General features: G+C 40.8%; 2 protein-coding genes across 5 annotated transcripts in view; both read left to right on the forward strand.

Annotated features, from left to right (window-relative positions):
* dyrk4 (dual-specificity tyrosine-(Y)-phosphorylation regulated kinase 4) overlaps positions 1–17301 on the forward strand; it is a 31336-nt gene extending 14035 nt beyond the window's left edge. For 2 of the 3 annotated variants that reach the window (XM_085281520.1, XM_085281522.1), the window contains 13 exons: positions 7855–7938; positions 9266–9418; positions 9614–9764; positions 10000–10163; positions 11088–11224; positions 13265–13405; positions 14130–14268; positions 14481–14562; positions 14666–14838; positions 14936–14996; positions 15115–15244; positions 15412–15569; positions 15687–17301. In XM_085281520.1, coding sequence (XP_085137646.1) covers positions 7855–7938; positions 9266–9418; positions 9614–9764; positions 10000–10163; positions 11088–11224; positions 13265–13405; positions 14130–14268; positions 14481–14562; positions 14666–14838; positions 14936–14996; positions 15115–15244; positions 15412–15569; positions 15687–15964 — 1851 coding nt within the window. In that variant the 3' untranslated portion in view covers positions 15965–17301. Of the gene's footprint in view, positions 1–4746; positions 5299–7854; positions 7939–9265; positions 9419–9613; positions 9765–9999; positions 10164–11087; positions 11225–13264; positions 13406–14129; positions 14269–14480; positions 14563–14665; positions 14839–14935; positions 14997–15114; positions 15245–15411; positions 15570–15686 lie in introns of those variants that run through there. The other variant, XM_085281521.1, reaches the window with a different exon arrangement.
* A 567-nt stretch (positions 17302–17868) lies between these two features.
* Positions 17869–24257, forward strand: ndufa9a (NADH:ubiquinone oxidoreductase subunit A9a). Of its 2 annotated transcripts, none has more exons than XM_085281523.1 (11): positions 17869–17958; positions 19176–19352; positions 19493–19590; positions 19708–19799; positions 19905–20046; positions 20209–20311; positions 20501–20571; positions 20909–20985; positions 22692–22787; positions 23828–23894; positions 24018–24257. In XM_085281523.1, the coding sequence occupies exons 1-11, from the start codon at positions 17904–17906 to the stop codon at positions 24186–24188; spliced, it is 1149 nt and encodes a 382-aa protein (XP_085137649.1). In that variant the 5' UTR covers positions 17869–17903; the 3' UTR covers positions 24189–24257. The 2 variants fall into 2 exon arrangements, with proteins under 2 accessions (XP_085137649.1, XP_085137650.1); XM_085281524.1 differs by having other exon boundaries at positions 17884–17958; positions 19179–19352.
* The last annotated feature ends 288 nt before the right edge of the window (positions 24258–24545 follow it).

The raw sequence follows: 24545 nt of genomic DNA on the forward strand, positions 1-24545 counted from the left end.
TGCTACCCTGGCTCTTTCATACATAGCCCCTTGTTATTGTTCTTTTATAGACCCAGTCATGTTACTAACCTTCTGCCTAGAAATCTGAATTTGTGAGCTTTGCATTATCTAATTTTCCAATTGTCATTGCCGGCTTAATTTCAAGCATTTAAACGTCTTTGGAAACAGGATTGTATGTCTGACTAAACAAATACAGCAAGAGAAATAAGAGAACAAGAGAACAGATAAGAGTATAATGAGGGTAGTAGCAGCAGCTTCCTCAATAGATGCTCATTCCCAGAGCTGATTACTGAAGTAGCCACTGTTGTTGCATAACTGCTGTCGTCTTATCATATTCATCTCTTGTACTGGTTCCGGGCTAATCAGCACATGGAGCACTGAGTTGTTTCCCTCCTGCAGTGTGGATTAGTCACTGGAAAGCAAATAATCTCGTCTTACATTTGCATCACATGATGCAAATAGGTTTTGTTTTGTTGTAAACAGCAGCCATTTTGACATTTTACAGCAGGGTAAACAAAGGTAATTAAACATTTTAATTGTGTCTTTTTTGGCTCAGTGTAATAAATGATAGTTCCACCTGAGTTTACCTGGCCATAAACTGTCAGAATGGCTGTTGTGAAAGGGCCCCATGCTCTAATATGACTTTGAAGGGTAAGGTGTGTTTCATATGTCAGTCAGGGTTCAAAACACGTAACTGTTGTGTCAAGGTGAAATGAAAGTTCATTGCTATTTCTTCTGGGTTTTATGTAGGGCTGCCACAAACAATTATTTTGATAGTCGACTAGTCACCGATTATTTTTGCGATTAGTCGACTAATCAGATCATCATCCATTGGACGTAAAACGTACAGCTTATTGCACCAGCAGCATCTGCTCTTATATAACTATCATTAGCTTACAGCTTTAAGTGTTTAAGGTCTGTGCTAACTAAAAATAAAGACAAGATGATAGTTTATTAAATTTTAATGACATTTGCAGATTGTTTCGGTGAAGTTTAATAAACTCCTTGCTATCTAAAATGTAACAGGACACCGGAGTAAATTCTCGAGCATCTCACACTTCTGATAATCAGCTGTCTGCTTGAGGTTTATTCAGCTGTGTAAAAACTATAACTTTAATCTCAGCCAAACCGATTTACTCAGGAACAAATGAAAACCATTGGCCGGGAGTCCGGTGTTCTCACGGGCTCTAGTGAGCCTTGAACCCCGGCTAGCTATCGAGCTAGTGGGTAACAGATGTCTCCGAAAACGTCGGAGCGCTTTTGAAAATGTGTATTGATAAACTGAGCAGATATTTGAGGTTTACACAGCTACATTCCCGCCTGAAAATATGTTAAACGTTTATTTTGTGACCCAGGAAGAATAATAAGAGTAATATTAAAACTAACTAGCTGCCGCCATTGTTGGAAACTGAGCTGGGCCGCGCTATGAATTCTGGGATAGGTTGGGCCACGAAGTATTCACCCGACCCATCCTTCAAATCTGGGGAAATGAAGGGCGCATTTGTCTGAGTCTTCGAATTTGGACAGTCTTCGTCGATTCGCTGTAGCGTAATCGGCCTCCAAATGCGGGCACTGTCACTACCCGATCCGTACCACGCACGTGCAAAAAGCCACTACTTCCGCTCGAAGCCTTTTATGATGGTTACGGTCAGATTATCTGTTGAGATGTTAAGAATAATAAGTATCTCTTAAAATGTTTGCAATAATGAAACATTTCAATATAATGTAGACAAAAACGAAAAATAAAAAGATAGTTACGGATCAGGACTCCCCGATCCGTACCGCGCATGTGCAGATGTTCTCTTCTTCTTCTGTTTCGTTTAATGGCAGTTTACTCCCCAGTGTACGGGGATACCGCCACCTGCTGACCGAGCAAATGAACCCTATTGTAAACTGAACTAGTGTCATTACAAACACGTACTCAACTGTGGTTATCGAGTGTTTATGTTTGTCTGTGTGGAGAGGATTGTTGGAATAGTGATGATGATGTCCGCTATAATTGTCAATTGTCAGTAAACACTTAACCTGGCTGATGAATCTTCATGTGACATATTACTAAGTCAGTATTATTAAGTCTATAATCGGGGGACGCTCTCTGTTGAGGAGAAAAGCATGAATTTGTTTGTATACGGATTATCCATTGTTTAAATGTCCCGGGCAGTCGAAAAGGAGGCAGAGCTGTTGAGAAATGCTAGGAGCTAACTGGGCGCTAACCGTGTCACTCAAATACATTAGCTGTGTCCCAAAACGTCGGCTGCATCCTTCGGAGGCTGCATTTGAAGGCCGATTACGTCACAGCCAGGCGACGAAGGCTGTCCCAATTCGTCGACTCCTTCAAATGCAGCCGACAAATACGTCCTTCATTTTCCCGAATTTGAAGGATGGGTCGGGTGTTTCCTTCGTGGCCCACCATATCCCAGAATTCATAGTGTGGCCCAGCCAATTTCAGTTTCCAACAATGGCAGCTGCTGCTAAGTTTTAAAATTACTCTTATTAATCTTCCTGTGCCACAAAATAAACTTTTAACATATTTTCAGGTGAGAAAGTAGCTGTGTAAACTTCAAATATCTGCTCAGTTTATCAAGACATCGCATCTTTGCTAAAGTGCGCCGACGTTTTTGGAGACGTCCGTTACCCACCCGCTCGATAGCTAGCCGGGGGGTTCAATGGTCACTCGAGCCGGCGAGAGCAGCGGACTCCTGGCTTCATTGTTTTCAGACCCCCGCTGTCTTTCGCTACTAGGGTTAAATATCATATATAAGTCACTCGGATAACATAAAAATGTAATTGTTTGGCTTTTTTCGGTGTTTTATTTGTTCCGGAGTAAATCAGTTTGGCTGAGATCAAAGTTATTAGATTATTAGATTAAATAAAACTTTATTAATCCATCAGGTGGTTTCCTGTGGGATTTTCACACAGCTGAATAAACGTCAAACAGAAAACTGATTAAACAGAAGTGTGAGACGGTCGAGAATTTACGCCAGTGTCCTGTTATATTTTAGTTCGTTTATTAAACTCCACCGACACAGCGGTGACGCAAATCTGAAGGTTAGACCGTCCCATTTGACAAGCCTCACTAGGGATGGGTACCGGTATCCGGTGCCATGATGGCACCAGTTCTGTCATAAACGGTAGTAACCAGACCGAAAATCAGCGCACATTTCGGTGCTTTTTTTTCCTGAGCTGTGATACACTTTAGATTCTAGCCAATCATTTTACGTTTCCAAGGATAGTAGGCGGGGCCAGGTACGTAGGTTCTTTTAGAGCAGAGCTACAGATTAAAAATGTCCAAGGCGAAGCGGTCAAAGTCTGGCTGTACTTCACAGCAAAAGATGCAAACTCAGCAGCAACAAGTGCTTTAAGCTGATACTGTGATACTGTCAAAGGAGGTAACACCTCAAATCCGATGAAACACCTGGCGACGCATAGCGGTTTTTTTTAAAGCCGAGAAATGCGCCGTATTTGATAGCTTGCTGCGAGACCTCACACCGAGCACATCTACTGTTATCGGACCCGGAGTTAGCAACATCCCCCGAGAACCAGAAGAGGAGAGTCCTGGCCCCTAGCCCTGCCAGTGTAGCAGAAATGATGAGGATGATGATGCAGCAGCAGCCGTTCTTCTCTGCGTGAGTAGCTTCATGTTGTTCGAGTGTAATTTACATTGAGTAGGCTAACCACGTTATTACATTAATGCATGTAAGGTGAACTAGCAAACACCATCATAGCTACATGCGGCTGTCTTCTTGTTTGATGGCAGATGCTCCCTTCACCCTGGCTAAAAAAGGCTAAAATGACCAAAGAAAAAGTGGAAAACAGTTAAACATGAGAGGTTTTTGGACAAAGTTTGTGTTTTTTCCATTGTTTAAGCACTGCTTCCAGCCAAGAGTGATACCATATATGCCCCATAGCTGCAGAAAAGGCTAAAATTGTTATCTTTTTACAAAAAACAGCTGAACATGAGAGGTTTTTGGACCAATTTTGTGTTCTCCATTCTTTAAGCACCGGTTTGAGCACCGTTTAAGCACCGGCACCGTTTCAAAAGTACCGATTTGGCACCGGTATCGGATAAAACCTAAACGATACCCATCCCTAAGCCTCACACTTCCGGCCTTCTCGGTCTCGGACTACTAAATTAGTCGTCGACGATTTTGATAGTCGACGTAATCGTGACTAGTCGACTAATCGTGGCAGCCCTAGTTTTATGAAGTTCTTTTAAAGTGTGCTAAGGCTAACAAATGTGTTGAAATGCGTTGAGTGCATTAATCACTGTTTTGACATTCTGTTTTATAGAATACTTCTTATATAGCACTTTTCTGCTCTACTTGAACACTAAAAGGGCTTGGTACAACTCCACTCATTCACCCAAGCCTAATTGCTTCGTATCTATCATTCACACTATGATAATCAGAGAGCAATTTGAGGTTTAGTATCTTGCTCAAGGAGCTGAGATTTTAGTTCATTTTTATCAACTACTTGACCCTGCAGTGCACACACAAATGGCACAGGACTGTAAAACATGGCAGATTTTAGCAGAACTGCTTAATTTTAATTAATGTTGGCAGAAAGACACAAAAGGAATAAGAAAAGTTTTAATCCAGTAAACCTGCTGGATTTATCTGAATGTAGCTACTGTGGAAAACACATCGCGCGTGTGCGTGTCACTTAAAGATGAAGACTCATCTTGAAGAACGACGGTGAGACCGTGCGTTACTTGCGCGCTTTCGACAGCGCAGAGGTTTCTGGACCTCACTTTGAAAATAGTCTACAAAACATTTACAGTACCTGAAGTGAGCTCAAGCATTGTGGCCAGTACGTGCGTGCGTTAGTGTAGCCCTCGCTGCACAGCGTCGGTGTTGGAGAGCGCATCAGTCACACCGCATGGTGTAGGTGGACGACAGCAAACGGATAAAAAAACCAACAAATCTATATCGGGACAGCCCCAGCTGTCAGCGGCAGAAACCTGAACAGGTGGCTCCTCCGGTGTCTTAGCAGAACGCGTCACGGCACAACAGCTTGTCTCGCGGGCTAATCTCCTCTCTGACGACAGTGCATTTACCGTGTGCGCGTAAAACCGGGAGTACGGCAGCTTTGGGTTGCGGGAATCTGATCAGTCATCGGGATTTTCCTCATCAGTGTTGATTCAGTGTTTATCACGAAGTTGGACTTTTGGAAAGTGCGCCTTGTTTTTGAGGTTGGACGGACAGAGTTGGATACAATGACTTGGATTTCGTAATTTCTCCTTTGTTTTTGGATTGTCAAGGCTGATAACACAGCATGCTGCCAGAAATAAATAACAAGGTGAGGAGTTGTTTGTTCGCTGGATACTAGACTGACTGTCTGGTAGCAAAGCAGGAAGTTCTTTTTAATCGAATAGGGATCAATATTCCAGTTTACAGGCAGTTCATTGGAAAATTACAAAAACAAATTGACGATACTCATAAAAGTTTCCTGGGATTATTTTATGGGATCATAATGTTGTCTGTGTTATATTGTTATGATACAGACAATATGAATATGTTCTGTGAATATTAATATTATCACTGCTTTATCTCCACTGGCACCAGTGCCAGAGCATGTGTTATCTTCATTTTTAGATGACTTTTGCTCTGACACAGGGCTAACATCCCTGATAATTGTAGGACAGACCTCTAACAGGTAAACTTTTATAATGAAACTATAGTAAAAATCTACCATTTTTATTGTATTCACTTTTTTAAAAACTCATTCCAAGAATATTAAACGTAACTTTGAAATGATTTCCATTTCTCTTTCATAAGCTATCCTACTTGAGTGCTTATTTCGCAGTCCACTCCCTTTCCCCTGAGTGCATGCCAAGTTATGATGAAAAATCTGATCCATTTCTATTTCAGTCGTTGTTTAGCCTACTTACTTCAGTGTTTGTTGTGCTGACAGATTCTGTAAGTCTATATGTGTTCTGGTATATTTTTCACACCTTACATGGGAACTGACATAAATTTAACCTTTGCTGTTTTTGGCACTTTAAAGAATTGTAGCCTTTTTTTTCCTGCATGAGTGAAAAAATGCAAAATTCCTTTTTACAAATTATGTCTAAAACTAAGGACTAGCACTATTTGTGATCACATGGTTTGATGACTATTTACCACCACTTTACATCCATCCTCTTCCTTGTGCTCACATTCAGCATGCGATGTGCAATACAAAATAAATGGAGAGCATGATTAGACATGTCTGACAGATGACAGTGTTCATGAGCAGCAGGTTTTAGTTTGTTGGTGTTTACCTCAATGGCTCCTGGTTTTATTGCTTTGCTTTAACCCTTTAACCAGTTGACCCTAATGGTGGACGGTTTTAAGGTCAACCTGCTCTCATACACCTGTTGAGATGATCCTACATCCAGCTAAGACTTAACCACATCAATAAAGGCATGGCTTTTGCTGTCTTGATTGTAGGTCCATTGTTTATTTGGGATGAGAGCAAATATCCTTTTTGTATATGGTCCCTCCGACCTTCGTGTTAATGGATTATGGATTTACATGGGCAAAGGGAGCACACGTTTATTGCATGTACAATAAAAGTTTGTCCAAGTCTTACAGTGTTACAGTTCATCCACTGTGTTCCAAAAACAGAATTCAATTTATTGTTTTTAAGAAAAAAAAGTGAAAACAAAATGTGCTCATTTACTTATTCAGTGTCAGCTGATGTATATGCATCTATAACAGTGGAATAAAAGGTCACAGGTCACATTTGCCTTATTGTGATGTCACTGGGTTTCCAGTGGCTCAGTACTCATTAGCCAGGCTTACAGCACACCTGTACAGGTGATGTTTAAGAAGTCAACCTGTCACAGTGACCTACATGGCTCCAGCTGTCACTCACTCACAACATTGTAACATGACCACATTATTGTACCCTACTCCTTGTCAGTGTTAACCTGAAGAACTGTATTGACTTTAATGTAAAGGGAGAACCCAGAGAGCGCCTGTATCCAGTTAAGCTTTAACAAAAAGTCGAATCAGCTAGTTGGGTTAATTCACCTTCTTCACTCTGTAGACAGTTCTGTGGTGACGCTGACTTGATGTTGCATTTGCTTCTGAGTCAATGATACAGATTAAGATTGTGATCTGGAAGCTGTTTTCCATCTAGCACCTGCAGACAACAACCCAACCTGGCCTGTGAGTTTAACACATATCCCCGTATGAAGCTAAGCTTTATTTCACCCATATGGTGTCATTCGACACAGTTGTGAGCTCAACCGCTGATTAATAAGGCACGTGTAAGCTGGCTTGGTGATGAAGCGACGCACACAGAATCATCCCAAACGTGTGTGGTACTTTTTTAGAACAGCGTTTATTGCTTCCCTGTAATGCATTCAGTCCAATGATTCTCCTGTGAGGACTGGCTCGGAAGCACGTGCACACCTACTGCAGAGCACATGGATGTGCACATGAGCACATGCTTACACAAACTATGCACAAAGGGAAATTTAAAGTGAGAGGCTTGGTGTTGCTGGGTTTTTGCAGATGTGATCTATTTTAGGATCACAGTGCATTATTTTAGCTCGTCTGGTTTCAGCCCCGCTCAGCTGCCTAGAGGCTGTGTGTTTCTGAAGAGACTGGGGAATCCAGCACAAGTAGACACTTAATTATTATCTTACATGCCTGCTTTAATCTGTCTTTTTTGGTGTAAAGGGATTCCTTTATTTGACTTGGACACGTTGTCCAATTGCATCACGCTGTAAAAATAAGTCACTGCAGGAGAAAAATGTGGTTACCCATTGTATCTATTTTATTTCCAGCTTGTTGGGAATAAAAGGCAGCTATTTCTCACTTTTTGTGTAGGGCATTTTATGAATCATTCTCATTCCTCCCACAGACATCACGGCCAGAGGCCTTTCCTCACCCTCACAGGCTCCCAGCAGAAGGCAACCGTATTGGAACAAATCGGCCCTGCTCACAGGTCAGTGCTTTCCCACCGAATGATGCTTAACAGCTGACCAGAACATGTTCTTTAGCCAAGTCTATCCTCCACTGATGCCAACCTTTTCTTTTTGCATTCAAACTAATGTGCTGTGTCTGACCTACTCTAACAATTTCTACAAGACAAACAAAGAAAAAGATAAACTACAGCCACTACTTTCATCTCTTTTAAATATATATATATATGTGTGTGTGTGTGCGTTATTTAAACAACATGGCCCCCCAGTTACGTTCAGGCATGTAACTGTGTTTGCTTCCTTTGCCTGTTGTGGCAGGTGCTTGTGACTATATTTAGCTTATCTCTATGCGTCATAACCAAGTTGGCAGATCTTGCAGCAGCTCTTAACACGTGAGATGAAATATCAGAATTTATGAAAGTGCTTTTTTATGGAATGTTATCAATAATTAATATGTAAGAGTTTAATTTTCATCCATCCATTGCTAAAGGGGATGCAGTATCACTATGGATGTAGGGAATCTCTGTTTTCCGTGACATCTGAGTTCAATACATAAAAACGTGAGAAAAAAAACCCTGTTGTCACAGACGGTTCTGCAGGATGTTCTCAAGAGGACTTGGCAAAGCACAGATGTCTAATTTTGCACCATCACTGCCAGGATTGAGCCTTGCAAGGCAGTGACACATGTAATCATGCTCTCGAAGCAATCAGGGTGGCAGCCTAAGAAAAGCAGGTCAGTGCACCTCACCCTCCTACAAAGCCACCACTGACAGAGTCTGTCAGAGCGCAGACTCATGGGTCTTTGTCCCCCATTTTTCTTTCACCCTGACCGGTAATTCCAGACGCTATCAGCTGGAGGTCCCGGTCACCCAAGCCTCCACCGACAAAATGCATGAAGGGACGATGAAGCAAAACAGATGAGGTGCAGTTTGCACATTCTCATGAAAAAAAATGAAAGGCGCTGCAACAAGCATTTAAAATGAATATTTGGATATCACACTTGCAGCCATATTTTCATCCAATTAATTTGTCGTCTTCTTACAGCTGTCTGTTTAGATGCCTGCGTGTTTCATTCTGTCATATGAAAATGTAGAATGTGTAGAGAAATATCATTTTAGAGGTCCCAGAGCTAGCTTGTTTGTTGACCTAAATTGCCTATTTTATAATAATTTTGTTATTATGTTTTATTTTATTTTTCACTTTCTTCAAAAATCAAGCTTTACGAGTTTGGTAAACTGATCTGATAAAACTTTGCTTTTCTTTTCTAACTCTTATTCCATTTATGTTTCACCTTTTTGTCTTGAATGCACTTACCAAATACACTTCTATAACAATTTATCTGAATCACAGAAGTTCAATTCCAGTGTGGGGACTCTGCCTCAGCTCGAGCCACCAGTGGTCCAGGTGATGGTTAGCAATGCCAAAAACCAGCAGCAGCAGTCAGACAGCATCTTGCCCCAAATTGCCAACAAAGGGGGTCCAAACAACTATCAGACACAATCGGTAAGGCTGTTATTGACTAGGCATCCATAACATGGTGAAGTAGAAGCTGTCTAGTGTGCCGTCAGCTAGTTTATTTAACTCAAAGCTGAGAAATGGCGCTGTAGTTTTAGAATCACTGTGAAAACGTAATGAGGATCCTTCATTACTATTCATCTCCCAAAATGCTAAAAGACTCTTTTATGTGTTACTTAACAGGATGAGAGGCCAAAGCCCGCTCAGCAGTTCACCACACGGTTTGGTACAACAGTCGATAAAGTGGCAGTGTCTCGCAACAGCAGGATTTTCATCAACAAGCTGGAGAAAGAGAAAGCATACGAGGGTCAAAGGTTACCCATGTCACCTGTAGGTATGTTGGTGTCAACCAGAATACAACACAAGTGAATCATAAAGGAAACGTTATTTCATATTTTGAATATATTGTGGGTGTTCCAACAAAAACACGTAACTAATATTTTTCATTGCCTTGATGGAATGAAAATAGCATGCTGGCATTGGAAGGCGATATTTCAGAATCCTCTGCATTTGGCAGATCAACGTGATACTGACTCATCCTGTCTTCCTCCTCATGCTTCCTGTTGCAGAAGCATTGAAGAACTTCCAGGATCGGCTGACAGAGTTTGAAAAGGAAGAAATCATGGATTATTCTGAGATCTGGTTCCTTGGTTTGGGTTCCCAGAAAATCGAGGGTTCCCAAGGAGCTCCACAGAACTCAGGATACGATGATGAACACGGAAGCTACATCAGGGTAATGTTTCAGAGCAAGCATTAGAGTTTTACTGGATTATAACCATCAGGCTTCATCTGTGTTGATGCCGAGGTTTTACAGCCTGCAGGAACTTATATTTTTGACCTAACACAGCAAAGACTGACAGTTAGATTAAATAAACAGGCCTAATGAAGAAATCATATGGTAGCATCTAACAAAAGGTGCAGTCAACACCCGAGTGTAGTTTCTAGAAGTTTCTTTGAAATAGAAAAGGAAAGAAATATTAATTATGATGAGGTCACCATCAGGTTGGGTCAGTTTGTCAAGAGTTTAAGTGACTCCATTCACAAGCACATCCACATATCGTGCGGTTACATTGTAACCGTGGTTCTCTGAGTGAGAGACTATCTCTCCACTCCGTACAAGTGGAGAGATAGTCTCGATATGATAGAGAACCCACATGTAGTATGCAACAGTAGTAGTCGTTATGTAAAAGACATTTGTGCCATTCATTTATGCACCAACAAGCTGGCCAATGAAAACAGTATGTGACCAAACGACCTCCAGCAGCTGCGGGCACCACTCCACCGTTCAATCTGACCATGTATAAATCAGACACGTGATGGACAGTTGTGTGTCAATAGACAATATGCAATGAATGAGCTGTTAAAGGCTGAGTGACTGACCGTTGTTTAGACTCTCATATGTCTGTTGAGGCTCATCTCACTGTTACAGCGCTGACTGACAGTTACAGGAAAGCCACTGTGGCTGATGTGTACAAAGAAGAGAATGCTGCCTGTATTCTAAGACTAATATCACCAAGTTAATATAATGTTACGTTAGTAAATCATGATATTACTTTACATCATTTACTTTTACTGTGATATAAAGATTTGTTTTAGTGCAAGGACAAAGTGCACAGTAGTCTCACATCCTCACTTCTCCTCTCTCTTGCTCTTTCAGGTGTTGCATGACCACATTGCCTACAGGTTCGAAGTGCTGGAAGTGATCGGGAAAGGCTCCTTCGGGCAGGTCCTAAAATGCCTGGATCACAAGAACAATGAACTTGTAGCCATAAAGATAATCCGCAATAAGAAAAGGTATGAGAAATGACAGGAAAATGTAATATGATTTATTTTTTTCTTTTTGTTTGTGATCGATTCACTAAAGAATCAAAAAAGATCCTGAAATTTGTATTTAAAAAAAAGAAAAAAAAAGAAACACTTCCTATCTTCATATACTTCTTGTTTTAAAATTGCAAGTGAAGTAAAGCTTTACAGCTCCCGACCTTTATCCTTGGACTTGCCCTCACACCGCTGTCAGATGGACATTAAACCCCCACTGAACTCATTTCAAACTAAATTTGGTCTATATCTGAATTATTTAGTCTCAACTATTAGCTTAATATTTCACCCACCAGTGCACTACTTTTAGTACCTACTCTGGTATCAGCTATTCTTATTCAGCTACACTAACTGCCAAAAGTATTTGCTCATCTGCCTTAACATGCATATGAACTTGAGTGAAATCCCATTCTTAATCCATAGGGCTACTCACTCACCCATGTTCTTAGGACCTTGCTTTGTACACTGGTGCACAGTCATGTTGGAAGACGAAGGGCCATCCCCAACTGTTCTCCCAAAGTTGGGAGCATGAAATTGCCCGAAGTATCTTGGTATGCTGAAGCATTAAGAGTTTCTTTCACAGGAACTAATGGCCTAAACTCCTGAAAAACAACCACACAGCACAATCCCCCCTCCACCAGACTTTATGCTCGGCACAAACCAGGCAGAAAAATACGTTCCGTCTAAACCAGTCTTGTCCATCGGACGGACAAGTGTGATTTGTCACTCCAGAGTAAACCTCTCCACGGCTAGCATCCAGTGGCGGCGTGTTTTACACCACTGCATCCAAGCTTTGCATTAGACCTGGTGATGTGAGGCTTGGATGCAGTTGCTTGGCCATGGAAACAATTTCCATGAAGCTCTCTACACACTGTTCTTGAGCTGATCTGAAGGTCTGCAATTTTATGTGGGTTGCTGACGTTCCCAATCACTCCCACCTTGTTATAATACCACTCAGTCAATTGTGGAATAGTTGTGGAAATTTCACGACTGGACTTGTTGCATCGATGCAATCCACGCTGGAATTCACTGAGCTCCTGAAGCAGTCTGTGTGCCTCGGTGCTTCATTTTATACCTGTGGCCACGAAAGTGATTGGAACACCTGAATGAAATAATATGGATGGATGACTGAATACTTTTGGCAATGTAGTTTTTGTTCACTGACTCCCTATGACAGACCGCCTAATAATTTTAACTGCTTATCTACCTGCCTCAATTGCTTGCCAGTTTTAGCTTTTAATATACTTTTATTACTTCAAATTTCTACTACTTACTTTCAAGTAGTTGTTATCTTTCCTGCTAAAGCCTGTCTACGTCTACTCAATTCTAAATTAAATTGTGTTCGGGTTTTGTCACATTGCCTGTCCAGGTACAACTGGCCCGTGGTCGCTGGGCTACCTCTGGGTGGGAATCACTGCTCTATGGAATAAGTTATTTGTGACATTGAAGAAGTTAACTTTTGTCAGTCATTTGAGATCTCATGCCCCGTTGTGAGTTTTTTTTCCCCCACATGTCTGCAACCTGATCACTTTACACTTCAGGACACTGCCAAATAGCTGAGACCTGACTTAGCATGGTAGAAGTCGGCACCCCAATGGTATTATCTTACCTGTCCTTCTTAACTGAGGATCACAGTGGCTGCGGTGCCAGAGTCCTGTAGGTTAGATGCAGGAGCCACTGGGTCCTACCGCTACTTCAATAATGCAGAAAACAAAATAGGTGCAACCTGGCACAGAAGAACTTTAAGCTGTGTCAGATGGCTATCTTAGATCTGATTTCTCTGCAGTGGATATAAAGAAATATCCAGAGATATCAGGAGGCTTTTGTGCTGAAAAGCATCTCAATCAGAGAAATAAAGCTTGTACAAATACAGATCCTCATTTATTTAATGACTCTTCTCCCTTTATAGAAAAGAATATCTTTATTCTGCACTTGTATTATTAAAATATAGAAATGAGTAATGAATCAAATCACTCTTGGTGTGAATTTAAGTGTCAGCTGTAAATTTGTCTGTAGGTTTCATCACCAGGCTCTTGTGGAGCTGAAGATCTTGGATGTGATAAAGAGGAAAGACAAAGACAACCTCCACAATGTCATCCACATGAAGGAGTACTTCTACTTCCGAAATCACCTTTGCATCTCCTTTGAGCTTCTGGGGTTAGTATGTTACCTACATTCAGAAATAAGGAATGTAAACACACTAAATAATGAAGCGTTTAATCGAGGGGATCCGCCGTCAGTCACCCTTCCCAGGTACAATAGCACGGTGTGAAGACAGTGTAGCTTATCAAAGGCAGTTCTCGCATGTCTCTGGTCTTTACTTCTAAGTAACTGCAATCAATTAGGAGTAAATTGACTACCTGTGTACCTCCAGCCAACCATGTTTTAGTATGGGTCACTACTGATATCTATTTGAGGAGAGAGAACTTTGTGTGTCACTGTGGCTCAATGACCTTTACGGGACGTCTCGAGCTGCTACCTTGTCTAACATTACTGTCACCAAATCCTTTAGTTAAGGCCTTGATTGGGGCCCTATCTCTTACCCCTTCTTGCTTCATGTGTGAAGGATCTGGTTACACAGTCTAAAGAAATTCATGCTCAGAAATAGCAGGGGGATAAAGTTTTTGTATCGGTCTTCCTATGAATGGAGGCACAATCGCAGATTATTTCCAAGTAAGCGCTCAAGACTCAGTGCATGTTTTATTGTAGGTGTCAAGTGACATCAAAATGAGCAGCCTTCTTTTTCGGGGGGTTTATTTGAGGAGCATCTTTTTATAAGTGAATCCACATTGAGTACACTTGGACATGGACAAAGTATTTTCATAAAAACGTTCAGCTAAACGAAGCTTCTTTATGTGTCACACGTTCTTCCTTCATCTAGGGTGAACTTGTACGAGCTCATAAAAAAAAACAACTTCCAGGGCTTCAGCCTCGCCCTTATCCGGCGTTTCGCTCATGCACTTCTGAGGTGCCTGCAGATGCTGCACAGGGAGAAGATAATCCACTGCGACCTCAAACCGGTACTGACCTGCATCATAAGATAAAAAAATAATATTCGACTGATTGAAACGTAGTGAAGCAATCAAAACTGTACTGCTGTTGATGATTGCTTTGCAAGGATTACTCAGAACAATTTTGCAGATTGTGCTCCACCTTGTGGTGCATCAGAGTATTGCACTGGTACTATAGAAATTGGCGAGTTTTTTGACAGTTTGCTTCTTCTTTTCAACAGGAGAACATCCTTCTCTCTCAAAGAGGGCCAGGCAACATCAAGGTGGTCGACTTTGGCTCAAGCTGCTATGAACAACAAAGAGGTAAGAAGGCAGAAGTGGTTTGATGCACATGTACAATTAAGTAATATCACGCTAGGGAGGTGACAGAAATGTTCTTGTTTCCCTACTCATTCCCCTCTTTTAGTGTACACATATATCCAGAGTCGCTTCTACCGCTCTCCAGAGGTCATCCTGGGTCACCCTTACAGCATGGCCATTGATATGTGGAGCCTGGGCTGCATCCTAGCTGAGCTTTACACAGGCTATCCTCTCTTCCCTGGAGAGAGTGAAGTGGAGCAGATAGCTTGCATAATGGAGGTATGACAAGGAAATAACCTGTTCTGTATACAGAGATTACTGTTCATGCTTTGCAAGTGTAATTGCTTCCTTCTTATTGTGATATTTGACCTGATAGGTCCTTGGAATGCCTCCAAATGATTTTGTTCAGTCAGCATCGAGAAGGAGGTTGTTCTTTGGTGAGATTCTAATAATTTATAATCATTTATATGTTTTATTTTATGTAAAGTATGTGTTTTTAGAACTCTTCAGAGATAGTGATAACTCTGGTAAATCTGTGTGGTATTATCTGTGCAGACTCTAAAGGAAACCCAAGAAATATCACTAACAGCAAGGGGAAGAAACGGAGACCGAGTTCCAAAGAGCTTTCAGCTGTGCTGAAAACGAATGATGCTGTCTTCTTAGACTTCATCAAACGCTGCCTCAGGTACACTTCTGCTTATTTGTTCATAGGTCACATTATGATTCTTTTCTTTGTCTTTCTTAATCGACCACAATTACATTTTGCTTCCTCTGACTTGAGCTGGTAGATCATGACTATTACTTGTACACATAAATGAATTCATCTAAATTCAAACTGTCTGCGCTTTTCAGCTGGGATCCAAGTAAGCGCATGACTCCTGATGAGGGGTTACAGCATGAGTGGATCCTACAAGGAAATTTCAACAAAGTCCGGAGCAGAACCAAGCCTGCAGCCAAGAAGACATCAGACAGTTCGACCAGCACAGACAAACAAGCTAACAGCTATCCTGGTGAGAATATGATATTTACCACATCGAAATTACTTTACTTGATATCCATGTCACTTTTTAAATTCTTTTGTAATTGCTGCGAGCTGACATCTAATGTGCTTTGTTTCTACGGCGCAGCAGAGAAGGTCAGCTCGGAAAGCAACAGCAGCGACAAGCTGAAGAGAGACAGTTCAGAAACCGGAACAAAGATGGCTCCCGCAGAGCGTCTGCGTCCCATTGGGGCCTCGGCAGAAGAGGAGGTGTGTGAACGTGAAGGCAAGCTGTCCACAGATACCAAGCAACAGGAATGCAGCGGAGAAAGGCCCATACACATCATCATCAAACCTCAAGAGGAAGATGACACAGAGAGGAAAGATATTCAGGAGCCATCTCAGGATTTGTCACCTGCTGTCTAACAAACGGAGATAAACATGCTACAATCATGACAAATGGGAACAGAGAACATTCAAATAACACGATTGAGAAAGCTGATTTTGAAAACCCTGCACATTCACAAAGTCAGTGAAACGTTACCACTGATAGTAACAGAAATGTGTGATTTACACTCACACACAGAAAACGTCTCCGTTTCCACGTGCCGTGTAGAAAACACTGATGTATGGAGTAGAAACAACAATCAACAGCAAAGACAGACATCGTTTTTATTGTTTAAACTATTCAGTCGTAGTGTATTATCATTTGTTTGGTGAATCTTTGAGTTTTTATGACAGTGAAGTCAATCAACCAGTTGCATTTTTGAATGAAGTTGAGATGCAGTTGTTAGTTTGTCTAAATGTGTCACAAACTGTCTGCCACACAACAATGTACAGATGATACAGCATAAACTCTCTTACTGTTTATGAACCCCAAAAATCTTTGCTGTGCATTGAAAAGATGAGCTGATGTAAAAAGAAAAGAACATTGTAGAAAAAAAGATCTGAAGAACTGTGTGGTGCAATAAAGGCTGAGCCAAATGTTTTCTTTTTTCAGTTGTGATATTCAAGAAATATTTCTCATGTACATTTTAATTATAGTATGAAGTCAATGACATACTGATTATTAATTACTTTATCGCTGTTTATTGTGGAATATATTTGACCCTTTGTTTCATATTTGTTTAACAGTTTAATTCAACAAACATTAAAGATTTGTAACAGAATTTACTGTATATATATATATATAAATGTATGTTTCAGCTGTAACTTCTTATACATGTCAACCACAGACCATATTATGAGAAAATATTTCAGATACTTGTGGGGGACTTAGACAAGGTTTTACTTGTTGTCTTGTTACTGTATGAAGAAATTTTGTATGTCTGTGTTATTACCAACATTTTTTATATTAGATACAAAAAGACAATCCTATTATTGATAGTTTGTGCCTTGCAGTATTAGAAATCTTGCACTTTAATATTGTGTGTACACCTGAAATTGCTAAATTCTTACCCGAATTTGATTTAACCTGCCAGGATCCTTTTTATTTTATAAGATCATATATCTTATATAATGTTACAGAAGAAATTGAAAAAAAAAACTTGCATTTTATTAGTTTTTTGTTTGTTTGTTTGTTTTGTTTTGGGGTTTTTTAGTCGCCATAAAAGATCTGACATAAATTGCAGATAAGCCCGTGCCCTCGCTTTGTGTTCGCTAAGAAGGCTGAATGCTGAAATAAAGGATTGTAGCTGAAATAAAAGTCCTGATAAATCATTTTTATGACGGAATAAAAGACGAGAAAAAAGCTGTTTCAGAAACCATGTGTTTGATAAATCCTTTTTATTCAACCAGAGATAAAAACGAGGCATGTTCATCACTTTGTGAGCGTCATACAGTTTGGACTACACTACTAGTACATTAATTAATCTTTTAAGTTAATGTGTTATTGGTGTAATTCGTATTTTCATGATGTAATACTCAGCAAATTAACGTCTTAACGGGTATAATAACCATCAAGTTGGCAGACATGAGGCCACGACGAAACAGCAAATAAATATTTGAATATACAATTAAGTAATAAAACAGAAACGAGACAATACCATTAATCGAAATGTATAATTATATAAGTAGTGTTTTATCAGTTTATGCTAATAAAAAGCTGAAAGTGTGAATAAATTTGTGGTTATTTATTTTAGTGCTTAGTTTTTATTGGCACCAAAATAATAAAAAAGACACAAATAAAGTTATATCAAGTCCAAGCCTGGAAAAGCTAAAATTAAGACAAACTGCCCAGAAAACAAAGGTTCTTTATACAATATACTGTAAATATATATATTTATACAGTATATTATGGTTTTTACGCCTTCTTCGTGCGGTAGCGCTCGTATTTTGGCCGACAGGGTTTGCCGTAGTTGGGAAGATGGCGACCGTAGTGCTGGTTAGCCGTCCTGCGAGTGTCCTTTCAAAGATTTCAAGTGAGTACCGTTACAATTGTCGCCAGAGCATGTGTAGATGTATGCTTTACAGATTCATATAGCCAATCCCTACATTTGTGCGATTCCATAACAAGATCACACGGAGACGGGACACTCGGCTCGGGTGACCTTGCTAACGGGCTCGGCCAATCACCCGCTAGCAAGAGCTCAAGGTAGCTAGTAGGAAACAAGAACAGTAAAATTAAGTATTTTACCATGAGCTACTGCTGAATCTGGGCGACTGCGTCCCATTGTGGATTAATATATCAAAGACGTGAAGTATGATGTTGGGTCGAGCTGGTTCCTCTGTGCAGCTGTAGCGTATGTTTCGCAGACTGCTAGCATCTCCTGTTTCTCTTTTTGTTTTACTGCAAAATAAAACAACATTTTTGTTGCTTAACAGAATGGATGCTGTCTTTAGACTAACTGCCGAAGTGGGATGATATAATTATATAATTCTGGAAACACTGAACTAGCTTTAGTCCCAAGTCTGCCCTGTAGTTCACATTAGCTGACATTTTTAGTTTCATGCATTTACAAACTGAGAACCAGTGTGAAATCAAGGACAATGTTGTCGCTTCTGTCATCTGCAGCCTCCCCGTATATAGGATTTCCCATTTCCACTCTCTGGTTTGACATTGGTTCAAAATGCAGCTGCTCGGCTCTTAACCGGCACAAAGAGAAGACAGCACGTCACTTCTGTTTTAGCTCCCCTGCTTTGGCTGCCTGTGACGTTTTTAATAAATGTTTCAAAATGTTATTTACTTTTAAAGACGTCTATGAGTTAGCTTCACAGTAATTTACAGGTCTTTTAATTTCACAATTTGCCTCCAATTCAATGAAGTCATTATTATAACAACATTATAATTATAACATATACATTTCTCTCAATGCCCCTTGTTGCCTAAAAACTAAAGGTGATCAGGATTTGCTATGGAAACGTTTAACAGTGCTTGTAAAGGACTTTGGGCTAAATTCTGTGGTGTTTAAATTAAACTAACTTAACTTTAGTAAAATGCATTACTCTAATATGTAATACCATGCACACTCTATTGTGGCTTTCGGTTGCCAGATGAATGAGGCTAAATTGTAAGCTTTACTACAGTTTTGAAGTGCCAATCATTCAGCTTTATGGTCTTTTCCAATTAAGTCTGTAACTGATTGCATCTCACCTTATGATTAAATCCAACTGCTACTTGCCTTTCTACACCCCCTAGCAGGCAACTCCTACCCTGCCTTGTTGTCAGCTGCATCTGTCACCACAGTCCAGCAGAGGAAGCTGCATCATGCGCTCATCCCTAAAGGGAAAGGAGGACGCTCCTCTTTTAGCGGAATAGCTGCCACGGTGTTTGGTGCCACAGGTTTCCTGGGACGATACGTCGTCAATAGGCTGGGTGAGTTGAGAAAAAGTGGGGAAAATGCTGATATTAATGTGCATTTGCTCATTAGCTAGTACGTATACATACTGCAATGCTGGATTACAGAGTACACACTGTTTAGGGGAAGTTAAAATGTTTTCATGTGGTGTTTTCAGGTCGGATTGGGTCTCAGATTATAATCCCTCATCGCTGTGATCAGTATGACCTCATGCACTTCAGGCCCATGGGTGATCTTGGGCAAATCCTCTTTTTGGTAAGCTGCTTATAGATGCAAATTTCTCTTGAAGAAACTCTTTAAAGTGCATACGGCCATGAATGCAGAACATCAGTGGATATGACAGTCACCTGGTCTTTGTTTATTGTGTTAAAGGAGTGGGATGCCAGGAACAAAGACTCCATTAAACAGGCTATGGAGCACTCAAATGTTGTCATCAATCTGGTGGGCAGAGAGTGGGAGACGAGGTATATTTGCCTGGAAAAAGGCTCTGGTGTTCACATGAAGCTGGTTTGTGCTAAAGTTCCCTTTGAGGTTGGCTATTTAAGGTTTTTCCACCTCTTTCTGTGAAGGAACTTTCGCTTCGAGGATGTGTATGTTACCATCCCACAGCAGATTGCCAGGGCAGCCAGAGAAGCCGGCATCACAAAGTTCGTCCACATGTCGCACCTCAACGCTGACATCCGCAGCCCATCCAAATACCTGAGGAACAAGGTCAGGAACAGCTTCTATACAGACTGGACCTCTTTTTGTCAAAGTCAAACTATGTTTTGAATGGGTTTGTTGAAATTTTAAGCGAATTTTGGTACATTTATATTACAGTTCAGAATTAATGTTTATTAACAGATCTTTGTGTGTCTCATTCTTTAACTGTAGGCTGTGGGAGAGACTGCAGTAAGGGAAGAGTTTCCCGATGCCATCATCATGAAGCCCTCTGAGATGTTTGGGAGGGAGGACAGATTCTTCAACTATTACGCAAGTAAGAAGGCTGTACCTCTGTGTCGTGTAAATGTCAGCAAAAGCTCATTACAGTTTTATAATTGTGGTTTCTTTTGTCCTGCATGTTAGCTACAGTGTTTCCTTTCTTTAATTTCACACAGAGCTGTTGTTCCTCATCTTTGAAGATGAGTGATAATTGGTGTAACTGTGTGATGTAAACCTTCCTCAGATATGCGCTGGTTTGGAAATGCCGTTCCTCTTATTGCCCTCGGGAAAAAGACGGTGAAGCAGCCTGTTCATGTAAGATTTAAAAGCTAAGCAGTGCTTGATTTTATTAACTGCTTTATCTATCAGTTTATTTCCCTTTTAAGATAACACACAAAAAAATTGAACGTTATTGTTTGTATTTTGTTGGAGTGTGGCTAATGGTTTCCATCACATCTGCTGTTTTGTGAGAGCCACACTTGCCACTGCAGCTATGATTAAGTGGCTCCACTGGTTTGATTCATTGTTGCATACCTAATTTATCACTGGGCCATGTGGTTGCAAAACACTGTGGATGACCACACCACTCTTTGACTAAATGCTTCAAAAACTGTAAACAAAATCAACTAAACGCACCGTCTTTCCCCTTCAGGTGGTGGATGTGGCTAAGGCGATCATCAGTGCTATCAGAGACCCTGATGCTAATGGAAAGACATATGCACTTGTTGGGTAAGTGGGCTAATTTGTTAGCAAAGTTAGCATGTTGTAATGTATTTATGCCAGAAAGTTCAACAAATATTGAAATGTTTAAAAGTTCAAATTTATAGCTGCCATTATACCCATTTACACACTTCCTGATTGCTCGCATCAGATTGTTGTTGTTTGTAACGTTTGTTTGTAACACCAGAGTGCCCTCTGGTGGACAAATTGTACAACATCAACAATCATAACATAGCTGTAGGGTGTTTCTTCAAAACCCTACACCTACACCCACACCCACCCTTTTTCTTCAATGTCTTCTTTAGTTTTTTAATGTACTGTGAAATTGCCAGAAACAGTACGTCAGCAGAAGAACACACGAGGGTTTTAAAGTTCCTAAATGTTGGACTAAAAAATAAAACAGATTTATAATGGAGATGTATAATTTAATGTGATACGTTTTAGGTGGTGTTAAATTCAGTTAAAAAAAAAAAAAAAAAAAAACCCACATCAATTCAATGAAAGGATTAGATGTTACAATCCCTGGTAATGCATTGCTTCAAATGGAGAAGGTTATGAGGGATGGCTGCTATGAGGAAGGTGTTCTGCCCTTTATTACAAGCTATTCTGCCATTTTTCCTTTTTTATCTTCCTTGGTTACGTTTAGGGATTAGAGATCTGATCTAGATTATAATATTACGATTTTGGGACACATTGTCAGTAGTCGACCTTGGATTCATCGGGTGTTTCGGCCATCATCACAACATTAACTTAAAGAGCCGGCAACGCCGTTTTACCAATAATGCCAAAGAAACAAAGGAAACACTCGCAGCAACAAAAGACAAGAAGACTACTAAACAAAAAAGGGAGGCACTTCCTACCCTACTCCTCACCACGGGGAGACACTCTCAGGGCCCACAAGCCCATCTACTCACTAGTCAGAAGGCGGCTGTCTGTCCAAAACCTAACACAAAACCGTGTAGAGCCACAGACGGAAAAAACACCCTGCTCACAGCTCATCCCCAGTTTAAATAGCCTCATAGGAGATTGCTGACTGGAGTCAGGTGGCAAACGAGGCTAATCAAAAGCAGCTGTGTCCTGGGGAGAGAGGAGAGAGAGAGAGAGAGAGAGAGAGAGAGAGAGAGAGAGAGAGAGAGAGAGAGAGGGGGTAGGAGTGGCAAGAGAGGAGGAGGCGGGGAGAGCGGGCAAACACCCCACCCACACACTCCCACAGCCTCACAGGATGTAACCGTGTGTCTCGCAGTTAGCCGACTGTCTTAGCTGCCCAAGTGATGTCAGCCCTCTTCAGCCATAGCCAGTGATTGGTCCTCTCAGCAGTGTTAGCTAATTCTGTTATAGCCTGCCGTTGCGCCTGTCCTCTGACTCCAATCTAAGCAGTTTTTCTGTTGTATTGGCAACAAAGCCGCTGCACCCCACTTCCACCAGACACGCCTTGATCTTCCAGTCTCTGCCCTCCGCCTCAGCTGCCAAGTTGGCATACCACAGCTTGGTGTAACTGATTCATAACTTATTTAGAAACAGTACTTGTAAAAGCATACTGAAGAAAGATGACTAAGGTTAATTTTGTGCTTAACTTGTCAAATTGAATCAAGTCATTTGTACGATAAGTCTGTTGCAACATGTTTGTCAATGGCTCGAGTCCTGCCTTTGTTACCATGGGTGTGCATGATAAACATTTTTCTCTCGTTCTATCTCTCCTGTTTTCTTTTGTCTAGACCCAATCGTTACCTCCTTCATGACCTGGTGGAGTACATTTACGCCGTGGCGCACAGACCTTTTGTGCCCTACCCTTTGCCTCGCCCACTTTTTCAGTAAGCACCTCATATATTATGTTCAGGGTTCAATATTCTCCTAAAAGAAGTCGTCTTATTTGGGTAAATACTTCAAGGATTCAGTCACGTAAACAGTGGATCCTGAAAAGTATTCATTATTATTCATTATCTAGTAATAACCCAGACTATTTGGAGCACAAAGCAAGATCAGAGTTAGCTTAAAACTGTTTTAAAAAAATATGCAACAAGTGTGATTTATTACTGATCCGCACGCATGCAGAGCTCCTGCTGAGAGCCGCATCTGCATCCAAAGTAGTTTCACTTTTTCTTCTTTTCTTTTTTTTAACAAACACAACAGCAGTCACCTCTGGGGGATTGCACTGCGAGGTAAAGACTATCCATGTCAGGGAGAAAACACAACAATTAGACAAACCCATGGTGTTTGACAACAGTGGCAAAAGCAAACTTTCTAGCAGAACCAGGCTGAGGGAGGGGCAGCCATCTGCTGCAACCAGTTTGGGGTGAGGTGAAAGAGAAAAGGAAGGACAGAAGACACACGATGGAGGACCGAGTTTAATAATTACTAATGAAGAAATACAATATATATGGTTTGGTATTTAAACATATAGATTGTGAAGGAGAAATGTTCAGTGGATCGTAGGAAGTGCCCAGCAGTATAACTGAGGGATGGTTAAGGCTCACCTGATCCCGACTGTGAGCGTTACCAAAAAGAAATTCTTTTTATTAAACTTTTAAAAACTAACCACAAGTAAGATAAGAGTCTGAGAACATATTTGGATATTATCATCTTTAACATATGACAGGACCTGATGATTGTGAATATAACGATTGTGGAAATGAAGGAAAGCTGTACCACATAAATGCTTCGTGCGCATGTTGAATCCATATGGCCAAAAATTGTTCCAAGATTTCTCACAATATTACTGGAGGTCAAAGTAATGCCATCCAGATTAATTTAGGACAATAAAGATACAGAACAACCACTTCATGCTATGTTGAAGTATAGTTATCAAAAGTTGTTTGCTAGTGTTATAAATGATGGTTTGCTCATTTTCCAGCCTGGCTGCCCAGTTGTTTGCAATGAATCCTTTTGAGCCCTGGACAACCCCAGACAAAGTGAATAGGGTAAGACTGCCAAGTATCTGACATTGCCTGAAGGCTGGTGTGAATTCCCCCCTCAGCCTTGTACCAAGGTGCTTTTTCAGGATAATCGATAAGAAAATCCTTTAATGTGCTCTCATTTTCTAGTTTCACACAACAGACATGAAGTACCCGGGACTCCCGGGTCTGGAGGATCTCGGCATCACTGCTTCCAGTGTAGAGCAAAAGGCTATTGAGATTTTGCGTCGCCACCGTCGCTTCCGTTACCTGGAAGCAGAACTGGATGAGACGAAGCCGGCCAAGACCGTCAACTATTAAGGCGACCGATGTGAAATCTTGCTTTGTCTTTAACTGTATTCTGTACATAAATAAAGAATTATCCCCTAATGTGTCTCAAGTTTAGTTTTCTTGGTAAATATTTTCATTAAACAAAGCATGTGTCTGACATGACAATGCTTCTCAAGCGTATTCACCCTTTTTTTATTTTCATAGACGTTGCGTTACCGTGCTCATGTTTTGGTTGTTGTATTTAATAATAGAAAGTATGACTGTGATGAAGGTGGAGTGTTTTAGTGGCAGTACTCAGAAGGTTTGTTATCAATCCAGACAGCAGGGGGACTAAAAGCAGTGCTACTGCAGTAAAATCACAGTGTAAAAAAATACATTTTAGCAGTA

This window comes from Mchenga conophoros, linkage group LG7, assembly GCF_057382185.1.
Source record: "Mchenga conophoros isolate Kocher_MC1m ecotype Shallow Benthic linkage group LG7, M_conophoros_male_GT1.1, whole genome shotgun sequence".
NCBI lineage: Eukaryota > Metazoa > Chordata > Actinopteri > Cichliformes > Cichlidae > Mchenga > Mchenga conophoros.

What these genes read in the sequence shown, in the direction of transcription:
- ndufa9a (XM_085281523.1), top strand. Translation starts at nt 17,904, where the DNA reads ATGGCGACCGTAGTGCTGGTTAGCCGTCCTGCGAGTGTCCTTTCAAAG. An exon ending in CCAAATACCTGAGGAACAAG is followed by an intron (nt 20,047 to 20,208) that starts GTCAGGAACAGC and finishes CTTTAACTGTAG; the next exon opens with GCTGTGGGAGAGACTGCAGT. An exon ending in AAGACATATGCACTTGTTGG is followed by an intron (nt 20,986 to 22,691) that starts GTAAGTGGGCTA and finishes TCTTTTGTCTAG; the next exon opens with ACCCAATCGTTACCTCCTTC.